The 25,161-nt window shown below is 37.7% G+C and overlaps 1 protein-coding gene across 10 annotated transcripts in view; it reads right to left on the bottom strand.

Annotated features, from left to right (window-relative positions):
* The window catches only part of INPP4B (inositol polyphosphate-4-phosphatase type II B), a 310,888-nt gene that overhangs the window by 20,590 nt on the left and 265,137 nt on the right, over positions 1–25,161 (bottom strand). For all 10 annotated transcript variants that reach the window (XM_065633318.1, XM_065633317.1, XM_065633315.1 and 7 more), the window contains 3 exons: positions 22,348–22,445; positions 18,067–18,179; positions 13,241–13,395 (listed from right to left, as the gene is read on the bottom strand). In XM_065633318.1, coding sequence (XP_065489390.1) covers positions 13,241–13,395; positions 18,067–18,179; positions 22,348–22,445 — 366 coding nt within the window. The remainder of the gene's footprint in view (positions 1–13,240; positions 13,396–18,066; positions 18,180–22,347; positions 22,446–25,161) is intronic.

The following is a 25,161-nucleotide window of genomic DNA, read 5'->3' on the forward strand; positions in this document are numbered from 1 at the left end:
ACTATGAGTTCAAGTTCATTACCACCTCATTTCAATTTTTACCTTGGAATTAAACTTAAATTGAGAATGAAATGAGTCTTGTTATCCCTATTGTGCTGTACAGAGGAAGATTCTTTGTGACAGCAGGAAGAATGATTGCCTCTGGAACTGAAAACACAGAATTTGAGATACCTATTTCACAAAACTTAAAATAATTCAGCTAGGACTACAAATACCTTTCTAGACTACTGTGTCATGTTTGCTGAGCACCCTCCTACCAGCGAATACTCACTGTTTGAAAGTGAGAAAAAGGGTCTGATTTGAAAAATGCTACTACACTCAAGTTTCATTATCCTCCCTGAAACACCAAGAGCAATAGCTCTATTGCATTACACGAAGTGACCAAATTTTCCCAGCACTTCTACCTCAGTAAAATCTCTGGCTACAAACAAGTATCTTCACCTGAAGATAGTAAAGCTATGAGGCAAGACAGAACTTGAAGGTCTCAAGTCTTTTAACTCAATTGTAATTGCCAGTCAAAGCATACAAAACAATCAGAAACCACAGTGCTACAAGAATTAAGTACTCTAGAAACTGTTTGTGTTGAAAAATGTTTGTAAATTTTGTATATTTGAAAATTCATTCCATTGAGTCACATAATAAAGCAGCAACATGTGACAAAATGAAACGCACCAGTTCCTATGTTTCTACATTGTCTTTGACTATGCTTATGTGCGTGTGCATGTTATGTACTATACCATACAGACCACCATACTCAGGAAGCAAAATTTTGCTGTATGCAACGTTACTTTGTCAAAGCACAACTAGAAGGTGATTTCAATCTTCTTTAGCCAGAAATACACTTTACTGATTTTTAATCTAATCTAATTTAATTTAAAAAACAGTAAAACCTACCAGATTAAAGAAAAAAAAACACAGTAAACTATTTTTCTGGTTAAAATTATACAAATTACAGCCAGCCAGACAAAAATCTTGGTCACAAAAAGTACTCTATTTCTGTAGAATCAAGTAAACAAGAAGCGTGAGACCACGTCTACTCTAAGGCTTCATGAAACAGCATATTTTTTCCCTTGAAAAAAGAGCCAAAGGAAGTTGCAACGAGAACACAAGACAGTATCTTACAGAATGCAGCAAGGCAAGTAAACTGGGGAAAGCCAACCCTACAGAAATAAACCCAACACCCCTCTAGTTGCTGGCGCCTCTTGGATCACTTCCACTGCACTAGAGGGAAAATAAACAGCACAACATCAGCCTTACAAGTACTAGCTCACTTTAAGAATGAATTCAAGCAGCATCTTCGCGTGACAAATGGTGTTATTCTGTGTAACAGAAATGTCAAACTATATTTAAAGCAACTGTCTGCAAATTTGCTGATAATACCATTATAGCAGCACATTTTTACAGAGAAAGAGGACGCAGGAAGAGACTTTCTCCCTGCGGCAGCGCTGCAGTAGGAAAGCAGGAGAGGCCTTTGGTGGGTGTGATGTCGAGCGGGGACCTCGGGCAGTTCACACACCCCTGGGGCAGCACCCGGGGGGAAAGAGGCTGTGCCTGTGCGTGTGGTACAGCAGCGTGAACCCCAGTAAGAAACAGTGCGGGGGGAAGAGAATTGCTGATGTGCAGAAGAGTGAATGTCAGTAAGTCACTGAACCTGATAAGCATTGCTGTTGCACATTCAAGTACAGCAACACAATTGTTATTTAAAATAAACTAGACAATGAGAAGAGTCTCTGTTTAAGGAAAAGTAGATTCAAATTCAATTTCCAACAAAGGAAAAGACTGTGTGGTCATGAGTGACTCGACATCTCTATATCATTTTCGCTTTTCAAAGGGAGAACGGTGGCACAAGTGCATTTATTCATCTCACCTTCTGCTTGTCAATTATAAGCTTTTTGAGTCAAGAACATTTGACATTAAGAAGTGTTTGCACATCTGCTCAAATCTCAGCTTTTCGCCTACTTTGAATACACTTAACTAGTGCTTATTAAATGAAAGGCATTTAGTCCATAATGCAGCTCACCATGTTAGCAGTTGCTACACGGGTGAGAAAGTGGAGAATGCAACACAATTAAGAAATGATAAGGTATTAGAAAGCTTCACATTTTCTTCAGGAAACAAACTCATGTTACATCTTTTTTATTGTAAGATCTTAAATGAGAGAGAAATCTTAGAAATACCTAGCAACAAACTAGTAGCAACAAAGAAGTGGGATAGAGCATATTCCAAGTGGACAGTGACGACAACAAAAGGTGAAACGGCAAACACTGAACACATCAGACATTTTAAAACTCATGAATAAATATTGTAACGAGTCAAAGCAGACTCTTCTGGAATTCCAGAATCAATTCATCGACCTTTGAGAAGGAGATAATATTGTAACTGCTTGCCTTTTAAAGGCACTGTGATGCTACTTTGATAATTTCAAAACCAGCCAATAATGCCTTTGACATAGTGCCAGTTTAGGCATTTTTATTAGCTTTCCTGAGGCATTCAATGTAACAGCCATTTTATTAGCTGAAATCAACTTAAAACAGAGGGCATGCTACTCTTGGTTTAACTGAGCTAAAATGATAAAATAAAATTAAAACCAAACAAAGTCCTCCCCCAACAAACAAGCAAAACCAAACAAAAAACCACAAACAATCCCCCTGCCCCCAAACTACACCAAAAAAACCCACAGAAAAAACCAAACAAACAAGCCCCCACCTACACCCTCCCCGCCCAAGAAAACCCAAACCGCATACCAAAACAGACTAAAGGCGTTGGTTTTTATTTCCTGGCTGAAATGCATTATGAAAAATATTCCACAACAACCTAGTGTGGACACTCCCATCTTATCACACCACCACAAGGCAGTTTGCTGGAAGTTGTTCAGCAAACCTTTCTGTTGCTGATTAATTCGTATTCTGTAGATGACCCACTGCCAACAGTCATGAATGAGTTATAAATGGATTTAAATTAAACAAAAAAAAAGAATCAACAACTTTGGAGCAGTGAGGAGTGATTTTTGCAAAATGCATAGAAAACTCAACATTATTTTGACAGGAGTTATACAGTTTCATCAGTCTTGCTAGTTTACCCAAGACACAAACTCTTAATCAGATGATCTTAGAGCAAGATCTTTCTTATAAATATGTGACCACGTGACCAGATTGCTCCTTAATACTTTCTTTTTTTTAGTAACTATTCATATCTGACAATGCTGACTGTTGACTGGGGTGGGTCTTTGGCTGAGGACACAACTTTTGGTTTTTATAAAGCAAGAGGCAGCTCACTGATCTGCTGCTGATAATAATTAGCCGCTGACTTTTTAGTCCCTCTTCCTATAGAAGCAAAGGTTACATGGTAGTGCTTGGTGTGAGGGGAAAGACGACGCATCCGGGTATATTCTCACAACCTTTGCACAGATTGACTGAGTTCAGCTAAATTCAAATGAGGAATAGGAAACCCCAAAGATGATCATGTTCACAACAGTGTAAGGAAATACACAATCAAGCTGCAGAGAAACCCTGTCAAAGGGGGAGGCTGTAGCAAGAAATACAAGTTGCTTATACATCGGGAAACCTGTTATGATGAATGAGAGGAGCTGAAACAGAAGGAGATCCCTTATAAATGCCCAACCGTGGAAAAACTTCAGTTGGGCCTCAGACAATCATTCCCCAAGAAAGTCTATAGGACATGAAAAGATACATAAAACTTCTAACCACCCTAAAAAGAGACAAAAACCCGGCTTCATGCTTCTTCACTGAGCTAACTACATCAGTATGGTAAGCCTCAGTCCTGCCAATAACAGTATTTATAGTAAAGTTACAAGTGTTGGTAATATTTCAAGAGTTATCAAATTACCCTCCAAAAGCACTATTTTCTCCTTTAAGGAATAAAAGAGAAAGGCTACAAATAAATGAGTAAAAAAAGAACAACGATATCCCTAATGCCACAATACTATGAAACCTTTTACACAAAGCTAAGTGAAGCTTCCGAGTACCACAGTCAGAGGTATCTCTTCCCCCATTAACAGGCAATCTGACTAGGAGCTGGGTCATATACCCCAAATATTCCAGCTCATGACAGAAGTTTCAGGGAGCAGTGATTCCCTTCCCACTCTCTGACCTCCTCAGTCTATGGGACTTCAACCTTGGCTAAGCCTTGCCTGGGATCCCAGGACCCTGCACATGTAGAAACTCTGCTCAGGCACCTTCTGGGGCATTAGGAGCATCTCCAACAGAGGAGAAAAGCCAGGTGCTTCTCCCGCTGCTGGAAGACAACACAGACATGGCAACATCCAGGCTGGGGCAGATGCACAGCCAAACCAGTGCCCAGTGATGCTGGCATCAGGTATGTTCAGAATCACAATACAACCACAGCACCACTAAGTCCCAGGGTGGCAGAAATCACTTTAACTGTTTCAACAGTAGGAATTAACCATGGAGTGATTTGGCTGTGCACTTTGGGAGCACTCCAAACTCTCCTTTGCATTAACTCCCTTATAAACACATAGTTCCTATTCATACAGATTATAATACAGGCTTAGGCCATTAAGAATGCAAGTTCCCCAAATTATCTCCCAAATTTATCACTGAATGATCCAGAGAACAGGATAGCAATATAATGCTTCTGGCTCCAGTTTTGGGGGTAGTTCCAGCCAACTACAGATAACATCTTGGAAGTAGGAAATCCATAATAAGGACATAATAGTCCATATGGGAACTCCTTTGATCATGCCAGCGCAAACGTACCAGAACTTGGACTGCAAGGAAACACAGAGACGTGTTGCTGCGAGGTACGCCAGTGCAGGTCTGCCAGTGGTTGCTGTAATGATGAGGACACGTTTACAAAGTGTCACCACATCTGAGCTATCACAGAAGGTAACAATCAAAATCCACTACTAAAACTCACTCCTAAACTGAGCTGAGCAAAGCTACTGCCAAAGGAGTTCCTTGAAATATCATACACTAAGGAGATGCTGCAGGAGAGAATGAAACAAGGGAATGCTCACTGGAAAGAGGAAATAGAGCAGCAGACTGAAGGAAAAACAAACAAAACCCAACAATAACAAACAAAACAAAAACCCCACAAACAATGACAAACAAACAGGGAGCTTATGGAAGAAAACTGGAACAGGGATGCTGGATGATGAAGAGGTAATGATTGTCCAAGGAGGGAGCATTCCTACAAAAGAAACTAACTTGGATGAAAGGATTAAGGGAGCCTAAAATGAGAGCAAAAATAGACCTAGAAATATCTGTTACCTGCTCTATACATAAGCCAACTAGAGCTATCAGCTATAAACTATAAGCCCAACACTGCATCATCTTTCTCCTGAAGAAATGTAGAATCTTCTATTACAAAACAACTTTGCTGGAACAGTGACTAGTTGCTACTCTTTTCTGTGTCCCCTCCAACTTCTCTACAGTCTGTATGTGGCTGGGACTGCAGAAAAAAAGTTATGATCTGTTACTGCCCATGTTACACTATTCTGAGAATAATACAATTTTAGAGGCAGATAAATTCTTGAAGAGATTGAATTTGTGATAATTCTAACCAGCTATTGTATGCTATTACTACCTGCTTATTCTCATTTCCTGTTCTTATCTAAATTTTAGGCTTGGCAGTGTTGCTTTTCCTGAGAGATTTAGCTGTACATGAATTACCACAATAATTCAGCTGTGGCACATAGAGTTTTAACATATAATAAACAGGCATACAGGACTTTTCCCACATACTCTCTCACAAAACCTTGATAGAAGTGAATGATAATAGGAAGAAACCTAGTATTACTCACCCTGAGATTTTGATTTCAGGTAACACTGAGTCTTTCATGGAAGTTCTGAATAAGCAATAGCATAAGCACTAAAGTACTAGATGAATGAGACAATTAATGAAGTCTTCCATGGATGACTAGGAGAATCTCAAAAGTGAGCATCAAACAATATTTTGAGACAGTATGACTTCTTGTGTGCTAGATTTGCCCAAGCTTGGCAGGTGAAGTCCAGGAAAGCTATAGTCCTGTAACCTAGGTATGACAAATGTGACAAACATTTTACATTAGAAGAGCTTTTTTAAGTGCAAACAATGTAAGCACTTTCCTTTAATTAATCAAGATTCAATGTGTAAAGTCACTGTTGCACTATTAAGGATCCAAATACAGACTGTGGCACTAAACTGGAAAGCAAATTTGTTGGATAGGGTTTTTTCATTTGGCTGGTTTTGAAAAATAAGTGAGCACAGTATGCACCTGGTAATTAAATACATATCTTTCTCACTGTCTGTACTGAATAATTAAAACAGAGAGGGAAGGCAGAGCTCAACTCCCTACGCTCTCATTTGGATCAAGATATGGCTAATATGGGGTAGTTAACGGATCATTCGCTCCGTTGATATCTTAGTGAGAAATAAAAAGTACAAATCAGAGCAGAAAAATCAGAGTAGGGTGAGTTTTTGATTTGAATTCCTTTAAATCTAGCTCTCAGTTGGAGAATTGTGTCACATACATCCTTAAGTGAAAGGGCAAGGACTCCCTTCAGCAAAAAGACCACAGGAAAGCAAGGTTTCTTTCTTATTGTCAGAAAGCTAAAACCCAAACATAGCCAAACATTTTCTTTTTCAAAGGAAAAGGAACTTTGTTGTTATTGTGTTTTTTTTTTTTCTTTTGATCTCTAATACACTGCAATTGGTAAATTAGTATGTTTTACTATTCAGTAGTTAAAATCTACTGTCAGGATCTGAGTCTTCTTGAAGTACCCAGCTTTCTAACATAATCAATGATGGAGAAGCAGGTGCATTTCAAGGACTCACCCAGCTAATGCTGGTGTCAAAATTTAGAGACAATACCAATTGCTTCTGATGGTACTGCCTTTTCCCCAGGGAGTAAAAGGAAAACAAAGCATTTACTTTAGAAATTCTGGTTTACTGCCTGCTGGAAAGTTACGTATTTTGGTGAGGTAGCCTGGGGTCACATGTCTAAATACTCCTTGCAAAGTGGCAAAGGTTTTTACTGTTTTCCCTTGAACACTCCTTTCCTCCCCAGTGATTAACCCAAGAATATTATTATAGGCTGCAGGGGAAGGGCAACTATAATTAAATTTAAATAATGCTCTCCATTAAGATTCTACTTTCAATCGTTAATCCAACTAGTAGCTCCCTGCTGAAGAGCAAGATTTGATATTCTGTACCAAGGTAATAAAAGTACTAGAGAAGTAACTATCATAAGAGCCGTCTCCCGCTAGAATCTCAAATCACCTCTTCCTAACAAAGACTTGTTAAAATGCAGCGGGTACACACTTTGAGGATTCAATCTCTGTTGGACGTCTGCGAGGTCAAGGGTTAGACAAGACTTTTCCTTGCTGTTCTTCTCCCTGGCAGATGATAACTGCTGCAATACAAAGCAAAAGCAATGAGGCAGGGGGACTGTCTCTGCTCTTCTCTCTATATTGTGACTGGAGCCCATGCCCAAGCTCTGGAGAAGAGAAGAAAAACAAAGCAGGGGAGGAAAGAGCAACCAGAGGGAAATATTCAAGCAATAGTCTGTTGAAAAAGAGGAAGATAATAAAGTTCTCATGAGAGAGTTCTCAGGACTCTGACCAGGCCGTTGATCAGAAATAAGTCTGAAATTAGAATTTGGGAAGAAGTTGGAGAAACAAGATACAGGAGAAATGAAACTTCTGTAGTCAGCTAGAGAACATTCCCCTGCAAAACATGGACTTGAACATCTGACCCAAATGAAACAGGAAAAAAAAATGTGAGGGACTATCTTACAAAACAACTGCCAATTTTACTTACTTAATTTGCCCATGTAGAAGCCTGAACCTCACCAATGACATTCCTGAGCCTGCTATGGTGCAAATAAAGTGTGTTTAAGTTTCCTCTTTTTTTTTCCCTTGGCGCCTTTTTTTTTTTTACGTCTTAAAAGACTAGAGAATTGCTTTAAAGACACATTGTAAAGATCATTTTTGTGAAACCGAGTAGTCATATTAGAAAACCTTAGATCTAACACAGCCTGTTCAAGCTACTGTTTGATATTTTGTCTCCAATTGTCCTCCCTCTAGAAGGATGCTCAGAAACAGATCTTTATTCTAAAAGAGTCCAACAAGGTGCCAATTGCATTGATTCTTATTACATCTTGTGGCCTTCTCACTCCATTTTACTTTCTATTCCTCTGCACACTGCTGCTATTTTTAAAAAAAGCAGTAATTTAGTTTTGAAAACAAAACTGATGGTTGGTTCAACACACCAAAATTGGACTTTGCTGTTACTTAATACCAGGCCCCTTTCAATACATTAGGTAATGTAAATCTTTCCATCTAAAGTTTATACCTCAAAATATAAATGTTCAGTTTCCAAAGAACCATAGAATAATGAAAAATATCTACGTTGGAAGCCAGGCTCTCCCTTTAGAGTTTGTTTACACTGTGCTAATACTCTCAGGAAGAAAAAAAAAAAGAAAGGTCAGATGAGTTGAAAAAAGAGAAAAAGTTGGGAAAAGAGAAGGTTAGAGGAGAACATGTGTTTCGTCTTCTATGTGATCCCTCACATGCTGCATTTACTGCCACAAGCTCTCAGGGGCAGGGTAAAATCTGTGAGGTGAAACATCTGCTGGTGGATCTCAGAGGGTGAAATCTGGGAGGTGAAAGATCTGCTGGTGGATCCCAGTCTCTCATTGTATCCCTTTGCTCCTGCTTCCCAGTCCACGTAGCAATCACAACACTGTTTTTTTGGTGTAGGCCTTTCCATGGCCAAGGTCTGTCTCAGCCTGGAGCTCTGGATTCCACCCAGAACATCTGAAGGTGCCTGATTAAAGAGCTATTACACCTATTCCTCCTTCTCAACTCACACATCTTTAAGATTATCTTTAAGAAAAGGTTCCCTCAAACAGCTCTTTAAAAAGGAGCTATTTGCTTCATAATTAGGCCATCAAAAGCCCATACCTTGTTGCCCAGACCATTCATTCTTTGTATCTGTGATCCAATCAGATTTTTGAGAGGCAATTTGTCTAAGATAATCCAAAATATCCTTGACTGACGTTTCAAGTGAAAACAGTATGTCCTACATCGAGTCAAATTTTGCATTTAATATCTGAAATATCTGACAAGTATTGTGTCCTGCTAAGAATGATGATAGGGCTGAAAGCCTGAAGGCTTCGCTGTTGACAGTGGATTTGTCATTTTGTTTGCTTGGTTCTAGTTTTGAGGCTTTATTGGAAAAAATGCTCAAAACCCAGGAGATTCTGAGGTTACTCACAAAGGCCTCCAAAAGGTGCCTTGTCACTGAAACATTACAATTAAATATGTTCAGAAAAAAAAAAAAAAAAAAGAGTCAAATGAGTTTTACAGAACTGCTTCACAGTGTTCTGCCTGCCGGGGTCCAACCTCCCTTACGTAGTAGCCAGTTCTGAAGACGAAACTGAGAACTGTGTGACAGATACTGCGATGAACTCAGGTAAATCAGTTTTGTCTCTTTACTGCCTTACTGCCTCTTGGAATATAGTTGATATGAATGACAGGAAATAGTCACATATTGGTGAATGGAAAAATAAGAACAGAATATTGCTGTTCACAAAAAAAGATGATTTGAAAGTGCCAGCAACATTATAAATATGATTCTAGTATGATGTGAATTGCAAGAACTTGATACAGAGGGGATAACATACTGATTTTCCTCATTCGGCACTATGAATGTCACTACGATCAATGGAAATGACATACACGTATCAGTAAAACTATAATATGTAGAATTATTTACAGAATAGCCGCTTCAGACACACCTCAGTTGCAGCATCATAATGGTTAGAGTTACACCCAGAAGACAAAACCATATATTATTGTAAGTGATACAGCTTGAATTCCTATCATAATTTCACCACATTTTTCATAAGCCAGAGGGACAACTAACAGAAGGATTTTTGCACAGTTTTTTTAAACAAACGTCATATAGTTTATCACTACAAGGCACTGATTTCACTTACAAACTAAGTGCTTAAATAGCGGCTACCGGCAGTATTTTCCAAAACAGCGTTGTGCAACGTACATTGAAGCAAACAAACTGAAACATCTGAAATTGCCTCTGGTTTGCTCAAAATTCCAGGAACACTGAGAAGCTGAAAAGCAGCAGCACACACAAGTCCAGCATCTCCAAACATCTGGTGGTAAAAAAAAAAAAAGGCACTAACCCAAAAGCACACGCTTCCCTTTTACAACAGCCACCAAAGCTGTGTCAGCACTGGCAGGAAAAGAAAAAGTTTTGCAGCTACACAGGCACCTTTATAATTTTCATATCTCAAAATTATGACATTTCCAATAATGGCTGCTTTTGAATCGCCATTTACTTTTGCAACTCACTTCGTTTCACAGTACTCTCTCTCCTACTGTTAACTCTTGAAAGAAACCTTTCAAAGATCAATCCAGTCTGTTAGGATTCTGGATGTTAAAATTGACTTCTTCTTGTCTACTTGCTCTTTCAAAAGGCTTAAAGTGATTTGTGGCAATCAGCATAATGGGATTTGATTGACAGAGTTTAACTAAGGAATCTAGAGAAGATTCACTGGGGAAAATGGATAAAACTGTAAATTAAATGGTGAACAGATATTTTCTCTGTCTGCTCTTAAACCAAAATAGGTTCTTTTAGACATGAAAATCATTCTAAAAGCTTCTACATGTAGTCAATGAAAAGCTTAGAAACGCCCAGCATAATCTTCCAAATAACACTTTGCAATAGTAATCAAATAAAAAGAAAGGATGAAAGGGCAAGCATTACGACAACTACCAAACAAGTCTGGTGACCTTATTCACACAAACCTCAAAAACACAGCTGCCAAATTTCCCTCAAATACAATACAGGAGCTTTAGTTGAAATGCTATTATTAATATATGTCTTCCTGTGGAAACCATGGCTTTTTCCCCCCAACTCTTTTGCCTGGCTGCTCTTTCCTTCCCAGTTTGCTCTCTCAAATTGTGCCTTTCCCTGCCATCCACCTTTCTCCACCTGCCACATGCAGAGCGCCCGGCTGGAGGGTCCTGCTGTGGGGGAGCAGGAGGAAAGCCCAGGGCTGCTCCCACCGCTGCCCCGCAAGCACCTCCAGCCCCAGATGGGCAGCGGGGAGGGAGAAACTGTCCCTGCTGAATAATTGGAGCACCAAAGATAACAAAAAAGCACCCAAATACAGCTCTTAAAACTGTCTGACCATAGAGCTGAGTACTGTGCATCCCCATTTGACATTTTTGTTCTTCTGTTCTGACTTTTGGGACTTTACTCACCAGGCCATGAGAAAAGAAAGTAACTTTGCAGCTTTTTTTTTTTTTTTTTAAAAAACCTCCAGTTGTATGAACAGTGTTATACAGATCTAGTTATTATCCCGATGGTGCAGGTTATTTTGTCTGCTACTGCCACTACTTGCAAGGGCCTTGCTGTGAGTCCCAGACAATCCTACTGCCAAAGTCAAAATTATTACCTTCCATCCAACATAGCAACTTCTTCAGTTCAAGGTTGTTTCAAACTCATTTACAAGATATTAGCAGGATAAAACTTTTCTCTGTTTTAAACTACGGCAAAACATAAAATTAAAATTTTTGTCATGGTGCTTCAAGCTCATATACCCATCTGGTCATTTACTTTTTAAGTTTTCTCCAGATTTTTCCATGCTTGTCACAAATTCTTTCGTGACTCTAGTTCATTGTTATCTGCAAATGTATCCAATGTGTTAATCTTCTCAGCTTTCCGATCAGTTATGTGATATAAAAGTACTCAAAGTCACTTACATTTCAGTCTACAAAAACCTACTACACTTTTGTAATAACGAGTTAGTTTGCATAAATAGCAGGGCTTTAATTATTTTTTTTAATCAGGTTTATATCTGTGAAACTTTTCCAATCTACTACTCAATGCTATTCTAACATAATAATGATTTTATATAGTTGGTTTGCCTGTGTGTTGTAATTTACTGTCACTTACTTTTGTATTTGGTGGAGACATAAAAGAAAAAAAACACACATATTTGAAATGCCAACACAAATGAAATTTAACATGTAGTTATGAAAGACAGCACACAAGACTCATTCACTCACTGAAATATTGCAGAGATGAAGGGATTTATGCAAGCTAACGACACACAGAAAACGATACACCTCTGTTTAATACATCACGCTACGCTAGCATCTTGCAAAGCAACTCTGCTTCTCAGCCATCTCAGTCCTCTCCCTCTTTGTAAGCATTACCTTTTTCCTTTAGAACACCTATCAGCTCCACAGGAAAAAAGGACCCTACATGTGTGAACCTACAGTATTAATCCACACATTAAATACCTAATCTGACAATATTAAATATTAAGGTCAAGAATTAACAATCACAGACTTTAAGCATCATGGGTTACTTAAATATGACCTTTGCAAATCCAACATGCAAACAATTTGTGTTTCACATAAGTGCTTCTTTGCAGGCTGACCAGAATATTTTCTGCTAGCCTTGCAGTGATCTTTGTTATTCACTATTTGAATATTTTGGATACATTTAAAAAACTCCTAGAGAAAATACAATGCAGTACTCATTAAAGCCAATGATGAAAGTTTCTTTAGAGAATATAGCATCTGGATTCACTTTATGATCAAAACTTGTTTGCTCTTTTTTTTTTTTCTCCAAATATTCAGATATTCAGAAATCTTTACATCTTTTATTTACACATTTCAGCCTCAATTTCTGCATAGTTGTAATTTACAATGAAACTTTTTTTTTTTTTTTTAAGCACAGTAAAGATTTTATCAGATACAGTGGCAACCATCATTGGCCTAAATATACTTGGGTATTTTTTCTTTTATTTTTAATGACATGAACTAATAAGATTTACCATCTGTAACAAAAGCTTATGCTTCTTTCACAGTATTTATTTAAATTTTATTTTATGAGTGCGTAAACATTTCAAAAATATTCTTAAAAAAGAAAATAACTTTTGTTTATTAATAGGGTCATATAATGTTCTTAACATTTTAAGCCTTACTAAAGCTTAAGAAATTGTTAAAATAACTCAGTCAAATTCTGCAGCTAGTGAAGTGACGCTTCACAGGGTTTCACGTATCTATCTCAGAAACTGTTAGTTAGTGGTAAAACATGCAGTGGCAAAGCCCTTGCTGGGCAGTTCTCTGCTGGGTCAGGCCTGGGGCTCATCACCCACCTGCAACCGGCTTTGGACACTTCACTCCCGCAGCTCCCGGCCGAGCTCCCAACACAAGGGACATGCAAGAGTATCTCCACATACCTTCTCATACAATCCAGCGCCTGAATAAAGAAGTCTTTGTGAAGCTGGTGCTCGTCCCTCAGGATGGAGCACTGCTCCAGCGTCACCGACATGGATGTCCGGTCTTTGGCACTTTTGCAGCAGGTGAAGCGGACTCCGTTCAGCTTGCGGCAAATCTGAAACACGGGCAGATGTCAAAGGGTTGCCTTTTCACACCTCGTGTTCTCTACACACTAGGCAGGCAGTGAAACTCCCACCATTTTGCAATCACAGACAACAAATACGGAGAAGTACAGTACTTCTCAAGAATAAAATCTCTATTGAAAGGTAGTAACTCAAACCTGAATCATATGGATGCTGACATGTGTGTCTTTGCAGTTAAATCAGTTATTAGCAGTGCCTTGGAGATTTTCATATTCTAAGAATTATGCCCATGTTGGCCTGATACAGTGCTACAAAAGGTGAAAAGGTGCTGAACAGGAGTCTAAATTTATCTTTTGTTTATAAATTTGTAGCATTAACACTAACAAAAATAGTACCGAAAGATTATAGCTACTGATCTATAGCCCATTTCCAGTGTGTCCAAATGACACATTCTAAAAGCAGATCTTCAGGGCTTTCATCAGCAGGACAAGCCTACAAATAACCTGCCCATGGAGGAAAAAGGAGCCCTTATTGATTTTAGGAGAGAGCTGCACACAATCTTGTACTGCAGTAGCAACCAACTCTCTCTCCTGCCCACCCCAACACCCCTCAGGCAAGTGAAGCAAGAAACCAATGATGGATGCAGAAAGAAAGAAAGCAAAAAAAAAAAAAATCTACTATTCTTAGTCCTAAGCATTTTAAGCAAGTTGCTAAAATGTCTACACTTACCAAGCCATTGCATCCAATTTCCTGCACTTGAAATAAAAGCTATTTGTGTTAGCTGAGACTATAAAAGGAAAAGTTGTTTCATTTTTTCCTCACTTTCTGTGACAACCACTCTATTTAATTAAAGCTTAATTGTCTGGAGACCTAATGATAGTTGAAAAAGATGAAGAAAAACTTTGACAAGTCTTTTTAAAATCAGATGTGAACATATAGGGCTCCTCATAAGGGTATGGGTTCACTTCTGTGTACTGAATTTAAATATAGTCCTTATTTTCAACAGCTGAACTGTTCAATGCGTGACCACAAACCACTAAAGCTTGACACAAGTGACTGCCATGGAGTGTCCACCTCCACTGTACATTTTGACAAAATTATAAGGGAGAAGGGAAATGTGACATATTTCAAGAATAACTTCTCATTTTAAGAATAAAACTGTGCTTGTACCAGCCCATTAATTTATACTTTGGGTTGAAACAATATTTCACTAGGAAAAGAAAAATTTGAAGGAGATCTGGTGTGCCTGTGTATGGGTTTACCTTTCCTCCGATATGCTTTGTCCTAAGGAAAGGTAAGACCCTCTGCCCAGCTGTGCTTGCTCCTAGCCCTGGACAATCTCAGCTATAATAGTATCAAAAAAGGGAATAGTTATAAGAATAGAGCAAGGCTATAAATTACAGCAGTTAGGCCTCATCCTAAGGAACTTTGAGTGTTTACTTGGGATCTTGCAGGATGAAACCACAACATGACCGTCATAATCTCACTTCAGCAAATAAGCACTTTTTTATCCGTTAATTGCATTCTCAGAAATTCTATTAAAATCGATGGCCCAGACAAGACTTACAGTCTTTAAGGTCTTTTGTGATATCACAGTGAGGGCAAATCTCACAAGTTGAATCCAGGGAATTAATTAACTGAACCTGTGAACCCCAAAAGTACGGGCTAGTAAAGGAGAACCTCTGAGTGTTTCTTCCTTCCCGTAATTCAAAATTATAAATTTAAGTCTGTTTCAAAACTTGGGAAGTTGCACTGGGCTTTTAAAAATGTACTGTAAGACTTTTTTTAAAGAAATATCAAATAGAGCTGATAATGCTGTGAAAGCAGTTAACTGCTTAATTGAAGAGATTAATTCGCTTTACACTAGTCTCTTTTGAAGTTCATGAGTCATTGTGACTATTCAAACTGAAGGAGTTGTAAGAAAAAACCCCAGATAATTACTCTGGATGGGTGATGGCCTCTCATGTGAGAGGGGGAGCCTAAATCCCAAATCTGGGCTGACTGACAGCGTACACATCAAGCGCTGGCTACTGTGAGTCAGTCTGGACCTGAGTGGCATTCTAGGCACAACAAGCAAATGACCATAACCACAAGCTTATTTTGCACTGAAGTTCAATAGAGATGTTTTGATCATTTTAAAGTGGAGTAAATGGAAAACAATCTGTTAATTTAAATAAACCATTTTTAAAAAGTCTTTGCTTCTGATTTAAGAAGTATAGGTTAACCTGATAGGCTGGCCCAGATAAATCCTCAGAGTGACTCAGTTCACTAAGCAGCAGCAGTTAAACTAAATTATCAAAATGGGTAAATACAGTGATCTGATGCTCTAAAAATGTAATAAGGGACAATACTAAATATGTAGTAATATCATATCAGAATGCACAGTTCATGATTAGTGTCCAGCTTGAATTTTATCATCAATTTTGCTCATTTCTTCCCCAACTATTCTCAAGATATAGGAGGATAAGAAATAGACATATCATTTATTAGAGCCTTAGAAACTCTCCCTAATGAACATGGATTCAAATGATTAGGATTGTGGTTAAGTTTAAAGAGGGGATGATAAAAGCATATAAAACCATGACGACTAAAACAAGGATAAATCAATACTCTGGTTATTTCTCTTGATATGACACAGAAGACCAAGGGTTCAGCTAAGGAAATAAAAATACATAACATTTAAATCTCTGTCCCATTATATTTATAATAAGAAATGTTTATAATATCAATTTGCAAAAGTTGACTTTTTAAATGCAAATGTATTCTCACAGTCCCATTACAACAGGGATCACATGTAAGCGCGGATATATATGCATATCCACATGGCATTCGTACATCTACTGCAATAACAAGGTGATACCCTTACAGCGGGGAATCATGTCTTTCCAATAAATAAATGTAACATAGTATAACAGCATGTAGATCAACGGGTCCAGAAATACTCATTTCATAAGGTTACGGTAAGGTAATGTAAAGAGAAATAGAACACAGTGAAGGAAAAATCTGAAACAGTTGTCCAAAGAATGCTTTTTATCCATCAAAAATATTTTCAAAAAATCCTGAATAGATGGTAGAAGACAACTTTCTATATCCAAATATTACGTAAATTCTGTCATATTCTTTGTAGCTCATTTTACGCTATCCTGTACAGATTTATCTTTTACTTCTTCAAAAAGCAGCATCTCATAGTAACTGCAGAACTGGTACTGCACAAAAAGCTTACATTTTTACTCACAAAAGATTTATATGGCAATAGCATGTGATAATATTTATTAACCACAAAGCAAAATGTTATTAACAATATAAAAAATTACAGCAGTGTTATTAGTACAAAGACATAGTTAATATTGTCTTGTTCCTGGTCTTAATGAAAAGTCACAGAAAATTTTATTAGTATTTTGTATCAAATATTTATTTGCCTTGAAGGATAAATGCACTTCAAAGTTCCCCAAAAGACAAGGTCTTGCTTCGGTTTCAGTAGATACCAAAGGCTCAAGTCTCTGTTTGTATAAATAGGCAGAGCCACCAAAGGTACTTGTCTAAATCTAAGACAATTATCTGGTTGAATTTCACATTTCTGAAAAGCTTGTGCTCTTTATAAACACCTAAGGCTTGTTTGGGTTTTTTTTAACATGTACGTGGAAAAACACAGAACTGAGAAACAAAAAGGAATTATGTGAATAAGGCAAATTATTATCCATTGTTTGATAAACATTTTTCTTTGTGTTCTCCTTGTGTCTGAATGTCTGCCCTTTGCATATCGAGTTTATTTTGTGTTACCATCAGTGGCCTTGGAGTGGCAGTCATAGTGACGCTGGCTAAACCAAAAAATACCACACCAAAAAACCCCAAACAAACATAAAATGCAATTGACTAAAAGTTGTACTGATACAATTAAACACTTATTTATAAAACATTAGTACCTTAATTACAGAAAATAAAAAGTTGAGTGCAGCAATATTAAACAAAAGCCAGAGCAAGTAATCCTGTCCTGCATCATAACTCAAGGCTTATGGACACTAAACAATAAAAGGAAGGTGTTTTGAGTAACCAAATTTTATATTGTCAAAGAATGGACATGATTTTAAACAAAAAAGTTAGATACTGTAGCAGAATACTCTACTGTTTCTCTCATAGGAGGCCATGAATTTACATCTATGCATGATCATCCAATGAATTGATTCTGCCCATACTGGGGATGAGGGGATTCCCCTGCCTAAAAGTAGACTCAGTTAGTTAAAGAAACAACATGCCCCAAAGGAAAAAAAAACAAACCTCTTTTAGCCTGTTACACAGCTCAGTGAGATAAATGAAAAATCCTGCATCTGGGACAAAATAACCCCAAGCAGCAGCACAGGTCATGGACTGCCTGGCAAGGAGAAGCTCTGTAGAAAAGGGACTGGAAGATGTAGGGGACAACAAAGTGACCGAGACCATCTCTTGCTTTGAATTCTAGTCAGTTCTATCAGTTCAGAAAGTGAGAGAATGAAAATATCTGTACTTTAAGTGTAGGAAGAGATATATTCATGAGTGGGATGAGAGACTGTCAGAATGGAAATGTTGAAGAGCCATTTCAGCACATCTACCTACTTCAACCACTGAGTTTTCCAATCTTACCCTTAAAAATCCATGGCACTTAAAATATCAGCAGGTGTGTGAAAAGCAGTTCATCATGTGAATGTATTTGAAACAAGAGAGCTCACCGTTGCAGCCAGCCACATGATTTCTATATTCTTCCTCTTTTTGGCCTGGATATTTTGATGGAGATTTTCTAGCAATCCCTTTAAATCATTTTGTTCTTGAAAATGTGGCAGACCTGAAAAAAAGGGATTTTAAGGTTGCTTTTTTTAAGGCTGATTTTAAGGCTGATGATAGGGTTGTGCTGCCTAAAGAATGCCCATAATAAAGAACATTACAGCCTTATTTAGGAAGATGGGATGGAAAGCACCAGCTAAATATTTAGGGAATAAGCGAAGCTTATTTCCTTCTAAGTATTGGGTTGCACCCTGTAAGATCTTCACTATGGAAAATTAAAGTGCCTTCAACTTTTACCTTGTAAATGGAAGGTGAAAACACTCAATTCTCTGCTGTAGTTCTGTTCATCAACTATTACAGACATTTAGTGGAAATAAATAGAGAAATAACTGAGTGTATTAAAACCTGCTTTGACAGGACAATTATTTTATTTTTCAGTAAAAATATTTTCCTTTTCAAAACAGAACATCTTGTTTTCATTTTAAAGCGATGCTTTAGTTCCTAATATAGCATAATGGGGGGGGATAAACAGCACTAAACACATCCCAAAAAATCTTAGGGTATTTCTTGGTCTGAACATAATGGGACTTAAATTTTGAAATAGAAAATAACTTCAGGTTTACCTAAAATCCAAAATTCTACCTACTTGCCCTTGGTATGGCAGCTGAACTGAAGTTTTATTAATCGTACATGTCTAGAGGGAATTCAAGGGTAAACATTTTAATTTGCTCTTTTGTTTCACGTATGTACTTTTTTTCCTTTATGTTATCTTTATGTTCATTAATATTGAAAATCAGCAGAAAGAACCAAAAGCCTTTTTTAAAAAAACTATTTCTTCTTATGATAGTGAAGTAAGAAGAAATTTAATAATAGTTATCACCAAAGAAAGTCGCAGAACCAGTGGAAAAAAAATGAAACCAAATTGATAAACTGATTCATTTTTTCAACAAGAAAAAGTAGGATGTGTCAATCCAGTGGGGAAAAACCCAAACCCCAAGCCTAAGATTCATTTTTACTCTTTGAATTGAGTATAAGACAACTACCAATGACGGTCAAAATCCATTCTCCTAACATGATCACAGTTGAAATGATCCCTCTTATCAACAGGCTTGTACCTTTTATCTCTGATGAATTCTGTAGTTTCCCTCATCTGTGATTCATACTAAGAAGTAATTTAAATATACTCAGAAAGAACTATTCTAAAAATATCTAGGTTGCCTTTCCTACACTGTGCTGCCAAAAAGAAAAAAATGCAGAAAAAGTACATTGAAACTAGTTTTGTAATAATTTTAATGAAGGTTGTTTTATCTGTGTATTACAATTCCTGATCATACAATTAGATAATATAGAGCATAAAAAAAACCCATCACAACTTGCTAGACTATTATAGTTATCCTGCATGTGTCCCTTTAAAGTACATAGCATACAATGAGCACTCTAAAAAGATGCTTCCAGATTATGAGAATGTATCACTAGGTAAGCGTTTTATTCCTTCAAAGCAGTTTTCCTTTGGTTCACAGCAGAAAACGCACCGTCTCAGAGAGATGACTTCACCGTAGGTAATTAAGATTCTTCTAATTTATAATATTGCCAAATGAGCTGCATCTTGACTGGCTGTGTACAATTGCTTCAATTCCTTGTGTCACAAAGTGGTATTAAACTGTCATATCATTCTCTTATATTTTAAAGGGGAGAAGCTTGAAAGTACAAGACAGACTCATAGACTTTATGTTGAAAATGCACATATACTGCTACATACATTATGATGCTACGGAGGAAAATCTTCATTTGCTTGCAGGTTTTCTATAGCTTGGATGCCTCCCTCTTCTCCCACAGGACAATACTTTGCAACACTGATGTTGCTGTGGGTGTTAGGAATCAAACCAGCAACACCGAATACCACTTGCAACAGGGGTTTCTCTGATTTTATGCTTTCAGCTGTTTAAATTGAGTTCTAAGCTGTTCTTTTAAATCAATTATATACTACTAAACAACAATTATATATTTTTGAACCCCTACTATCATTACCTATTCTATAAAAGCAGGACTATTTTGGCACCTAAAACACAACTACATTTGGTTGGCATTTTTTGGTAGGAATCTTCCTGGGACCACATTGTTATTTATTGTTTTTAGAATTTCCTATTAGAGAATTTAAGGATGAAGAAACAGGAGAGTGTCAGAACACATGTTCATCTGAAAGAAGAAAGTCAGTGTTTGGCATACGCAGTCACATGCAGCTAAAGACTTTCAATAATCAGGAACAGAGAGAAAGCTAGAATGTTATTGGCAATGGGAATTAAAGAGATGGGATAAAAACTAATAGCAACAGTGGCAGTACCTTTATGGGAGTGGCAAATTTAATTCTTTGAATGTATGAATGGAACAGGAGGCAAGTGAGGCTGCCTAAGGATGGTGGATACAACAGCCTGGCCAACAGGTCTGCGACTCCTCAAATTCTGGCTTTATGAGCACTATTTGTAACTAACAACTCTGTGAATTTTGTAGCACAGATTTGGCACTATAGGAAACTGTCTGGAAAGGTGTGACAAAACCATCAAGGAGCCATCAAAACTGAATGGCTCTCACTTGCCTACAACACCAGGGCTGCTGCCAGCTTGGAGGGAGGTTTATCTTCCTAAGAACTTGAGCACAGAGGTGGGGGAATGGGGGAGAAACCTGAAGCCCTCCCACGGCCGAAGCTTGGAGTGCTTCACTTCTTTCCAGGGAGCTGGTTTAAAAGGCACATTCGTCCAAGCCAAAAGAGTGATTCCGTATAACTGCAGGGAGCTACTGGGAAGGGCAGTGGAACCAGAAGGTGGTTTGTGGTCTGTAAAAGCTTGGACAAAGAATAGACTCAGATCTTAGAGGCAGAGAAAAAGCCAGGTGGCAATAATAACCAGGAAAGACGTGATAAGTTTGACAAGCATAGTTCTCAAAAGCCTGCACGGTCTGGAAGAAGTCCAGGAAGACTGTGTGGCTCACTAATAAACCTTCTAGAGGAAGACGGTACAACGTTAGTTTCTGTTAATGAAAAGCAGCCAATACTTTTTGCACACAAATTCTTGTTTTCTATAATCAGATCCATTTATGAGGTACCAGATCTACCTTAGAGCTACCCCCAGATGAGGTTAGTTTTTCAGGATGCTTTCTTGGCAGGATTCCCCTAAATTAATTACTAACTTTGTGTATGAGTTTTTCTGTAGAAATCTTAGAACTACTAGAGATGTGGGTGGATGGAAGGGCAATACTGCCCACCCTTTAAGAACAGAGCTTTCACTTCTGTCAAAATTATTAACAAATGAAAATTAACCTGATATAAAAGATAAGCATGTATAACATATACGGGGACACATTACACATAACTACAAGCACATACATGTAATGGGTAATTTGCAATACTAATCTACACAAGGTTTTCTGTAAGAGAACAGAAGCTTTGCATAGGATTTCAACCAGTAGTATTCGTCATGAGGAGTTACGTCCTGTAGGATGTCAGATCTTTAGATTAAAAAGATTCTCTCCCCCAACTCCTTATCCAAGGGGAAGGAGAGATCTAAATCCAAGGTATTTAAAATGAGGCTGTACAATTTGCAACATTTGGGAGTATGGCAATCAGAATACTTTAATAGGATTAGATTGATACAAATGGTTTTTTCAGTGTTTGCTTTCAACAATCGAAGTAACACAATAGTAATGTTTATGATACCGAATTTCTACAAAATTGGAATATAGGGCCTATTCTAACAGAACCATGCTACTAATGTCTGTGACATTATGATGTGGTTCATTGCTTGTATTTGCATCTGCAGATTTGTCAGTGGTTTGCCGTACCTTAATACATATTCAGAAATAAGAACTGACGGAATGACTGAAACTCATGAAAATTCCACTGACTATTTCTGTACAAATATAGTAGGTACAGACTGTCCTCTACTTGAAATATTTAAAAGTATATTGTATTAATAATTTAGAAGTGCTGTTTAGTTTATCATTACCCTGTTTCACTCTTCCTGTAGTTTCTCCTACGGCCTCGGACCTGCAATCACTACTCGCTTTAGCAGGGCTGTATATAGGCACAAAGTGTTTAACTTTATGGAACAAGTTATGGGATTGAGGCCTAAATCTAAAAGCCGCACACTAGTACTATGCTAATATGATTTCCTTATAATCTTTCATCTGTCAAACCTTTTCAAAGCTATTTGGATATTGAATTATTTTGTACTCACAATCAGGAGGCATTTTTTCTGTAAACAGCTTGTAATATTCTTTTAGAAGTTGTAAGTTTTCCTGGTTAATGTTTTCCTGCAAAGTGGTATCTCCAAACCTATAAAAAGCAAAGTTAAAAAAAAAAAAAAGCTGAATTATCCTTCAGAATGATTTATTTGCATAAAGAAATAACTTTGATTTTTTTTTTTTCTAATGTTGGACGTACTAGATTTTGTCAAATGTCCAGTTGCTAATCTCTCATGTGCTTCGGAACTAATATTTGGCAATAAGGTGATTACGGATTACTCACGGATATTCTTCCAAATACTTATGGACAAAGTAATCCATTTACAGACAAACATTCAATAAAGCACATATTCTTTTTCCCCTTCATGAATCCTGTATAAATGCAAGGGGCTCTTTCTGGGAAAGAACACCAACTCCTACATCTCTTACTGCTGCTGTTGCTTAGATATATTAATTCCTACCAGAGCTGAACGATATTGAAGCCACACAAGATGGAAGACATGCAAGTGTCAGGAGGAAAACCTTCTGGAGAAATAATTTCTGCTCTGTTTTGAGAATATTTGCTATAAATAGTCAGACTGATTACTTCTCTGGGCCCTTTCTGCCCTACGCTCTTCCTGAGCTGCTAGTTATCTTGGTTCCTTGGACCCAAAACCAATGAGAGAACCATTTCTCTGCTGCTGAGCGGTGATTTCGCAATTAAGCTTCACAGAGCAATGCCCCGCAGGCTCAGCAGACTTCAGCTGTTGGTGTGCACGGCTGCGGCCGGGGCAAGCGGGTGCTCCAGGGCCTCTTGCAGCAGTCAGGAACACAGCACCCAAATCCTCGTTATCCTGCACCTCACAGAAACCCCCAACAACATCAGGATGCCATTACGCTTATCAGCAAACTGACTCCAGCTGTGAGGGTAAATATTTTTCTCTCCGAGACCAAAATTTCTGCAACAGCCAAGTTTTACATAGGGAAATACTAAAATTAAAAAAACAAACAAACAAACAAACAAAAAAAACCAATACAACCTCCTGGTACCTCTACTATTTCTACTGTGAGAGGTATGATTCTAAAGATAGGAGTTCCTTAGGCAGTTATGGCCAAGTTTTTGAAACTCATCTTTAGAATAGCCTTGAAATGAAGAAAAGGAAGACAGAAAAAGAAATGGGGGAGTACAGAAAGAGAGGCATGGACAGTGAAATGAGAAATTCAGGGAGACAAAATGGGACACAAATCACAAGACACCAAAAGGTCCTGCTACATCACGCAGAAAGGAATCAAATATTTAAATGGGATAAAGAGGGAAAAAACTTGGCTGCTTCCTCAATAGCCATTGCAGCACTGCCACACGCGAGTATTTCTTTTAAATGAGATATATTCTCAACTGTGCTTTATTGAAAGAAGAGATGTTTGCAGCTAATAAATTAACATTTTCTAGAAGTTTATCACAAAACTTTCTTTCTATTCTCATGTTCATTTTCCCACCAAAAAATACTTTTTGCCAAAAAGCATGTGCAGTGTTTCCAATCTCAAAGACAAATGTGCAGGTCTAGCAGTTAAGCAATATTTTGAATGACTGTTTACACCTGTAAGTGCATGCAGAAAAGCTGTTTCTGCATGGAATAGTCCAACTTGATTTGCTTTATATATATATACATATATAAAAATATATCTGTATTTATAGATTTTTCTTTCATTTATTGCTTTCTTTGTCCACAGTGTAAAATCACAACTGTGAACAATGCTGCCATTCTTCCTGCCACTCCCCCTGCAAGCCAGATGTCTTTTCACATTGAGTCCTCTACAAGTCCCCACACATCCAGGCTCTTTCTGTATCTCATCAAATCTTTCTTCAGGACATTTGTAACATTCAGTCCTTCCTCTCTATACCACCCATGAAAGCTCTTGAAAACTTGCTTCTGTGTTCCTGCAAACTCCTCTTCTCCGATCTTGGAAAATCGTAAAGTGTCCAATCCAAAACTGTCATGGCTGAATTGTTGGTTGTGTATGCTATCACTTTGGCCATGTTACTCCTCTCATAGCATCACTTTCCCTTCTTTATGGCATCAAGAATAAGCTATTTTCGTTGTCAAGTAGCTTTCAAGTTCTGTAACCAACTACTCAACTCTCTCACTACTAAAATGCCAGTTTTTACTGTCTTCTGATTCAACCTATGTCTTCCATTTTCTACCTAAATTTTCTCACCCACCCATCACCACAATTTGGAGAAGACTCCCATAAATATCCGCAAAGCTACCTGAATGGCATTCCTTAGGAGTCTTCTCTAAAAGATTCCTTTTACTTTGCTGTCTACAAAAAGCAGGATGTAAAACTCCTGTTGTGCTTAACTTCTTACCTATCATCCAGGTTAATGGTTTTTCACTGTCTCCCTCCATTTCCCCCCCTACACTTAGATTGCTTTTGGTCTTGAGTTTGTACTGAATGCAATCTAAAGGTAAGTATTTTGTCTCTTGGATGCAGTAAAAAACAAACAAACCAACCACAAACAACATAACAACAACACATAGAAAAAACCCCAAACCAAACAAAAAACTCCCCAGAACAAAACATTGTTGATAACCTTGCAGGTTTAGCATGGTACAAACTTGGTAATTTAATATGACTGACAGATACTCTTCTCTTGGGAGAGAAAATTAATAAGTTGTTGAAACTTTGCCTAATACAGTACTAATTAATTAGTTTCCAGCAATCTTTTCAGAGGAATAATATTAACACAACCAAATTTTAACATGAACCTTCATGTTTCTACAAACATATTACCTATTAATAACTACCGCTTCTCAACCTTGGAAAAA

This window comes from Caloenas nicobarica, chromosome 4 (genome assembly GCF_036013445.1).
Source record: "Caloenas nicobarica isolate bCalNic1 chromosome 4, bCalNic1.hap1, whole genome shotgun sequence".
NCBI lineage: Eukaryota > Metazoa > Chordata > Aves > Columbiformes > Columbidae > Caloenas > Caloenas nicobarica.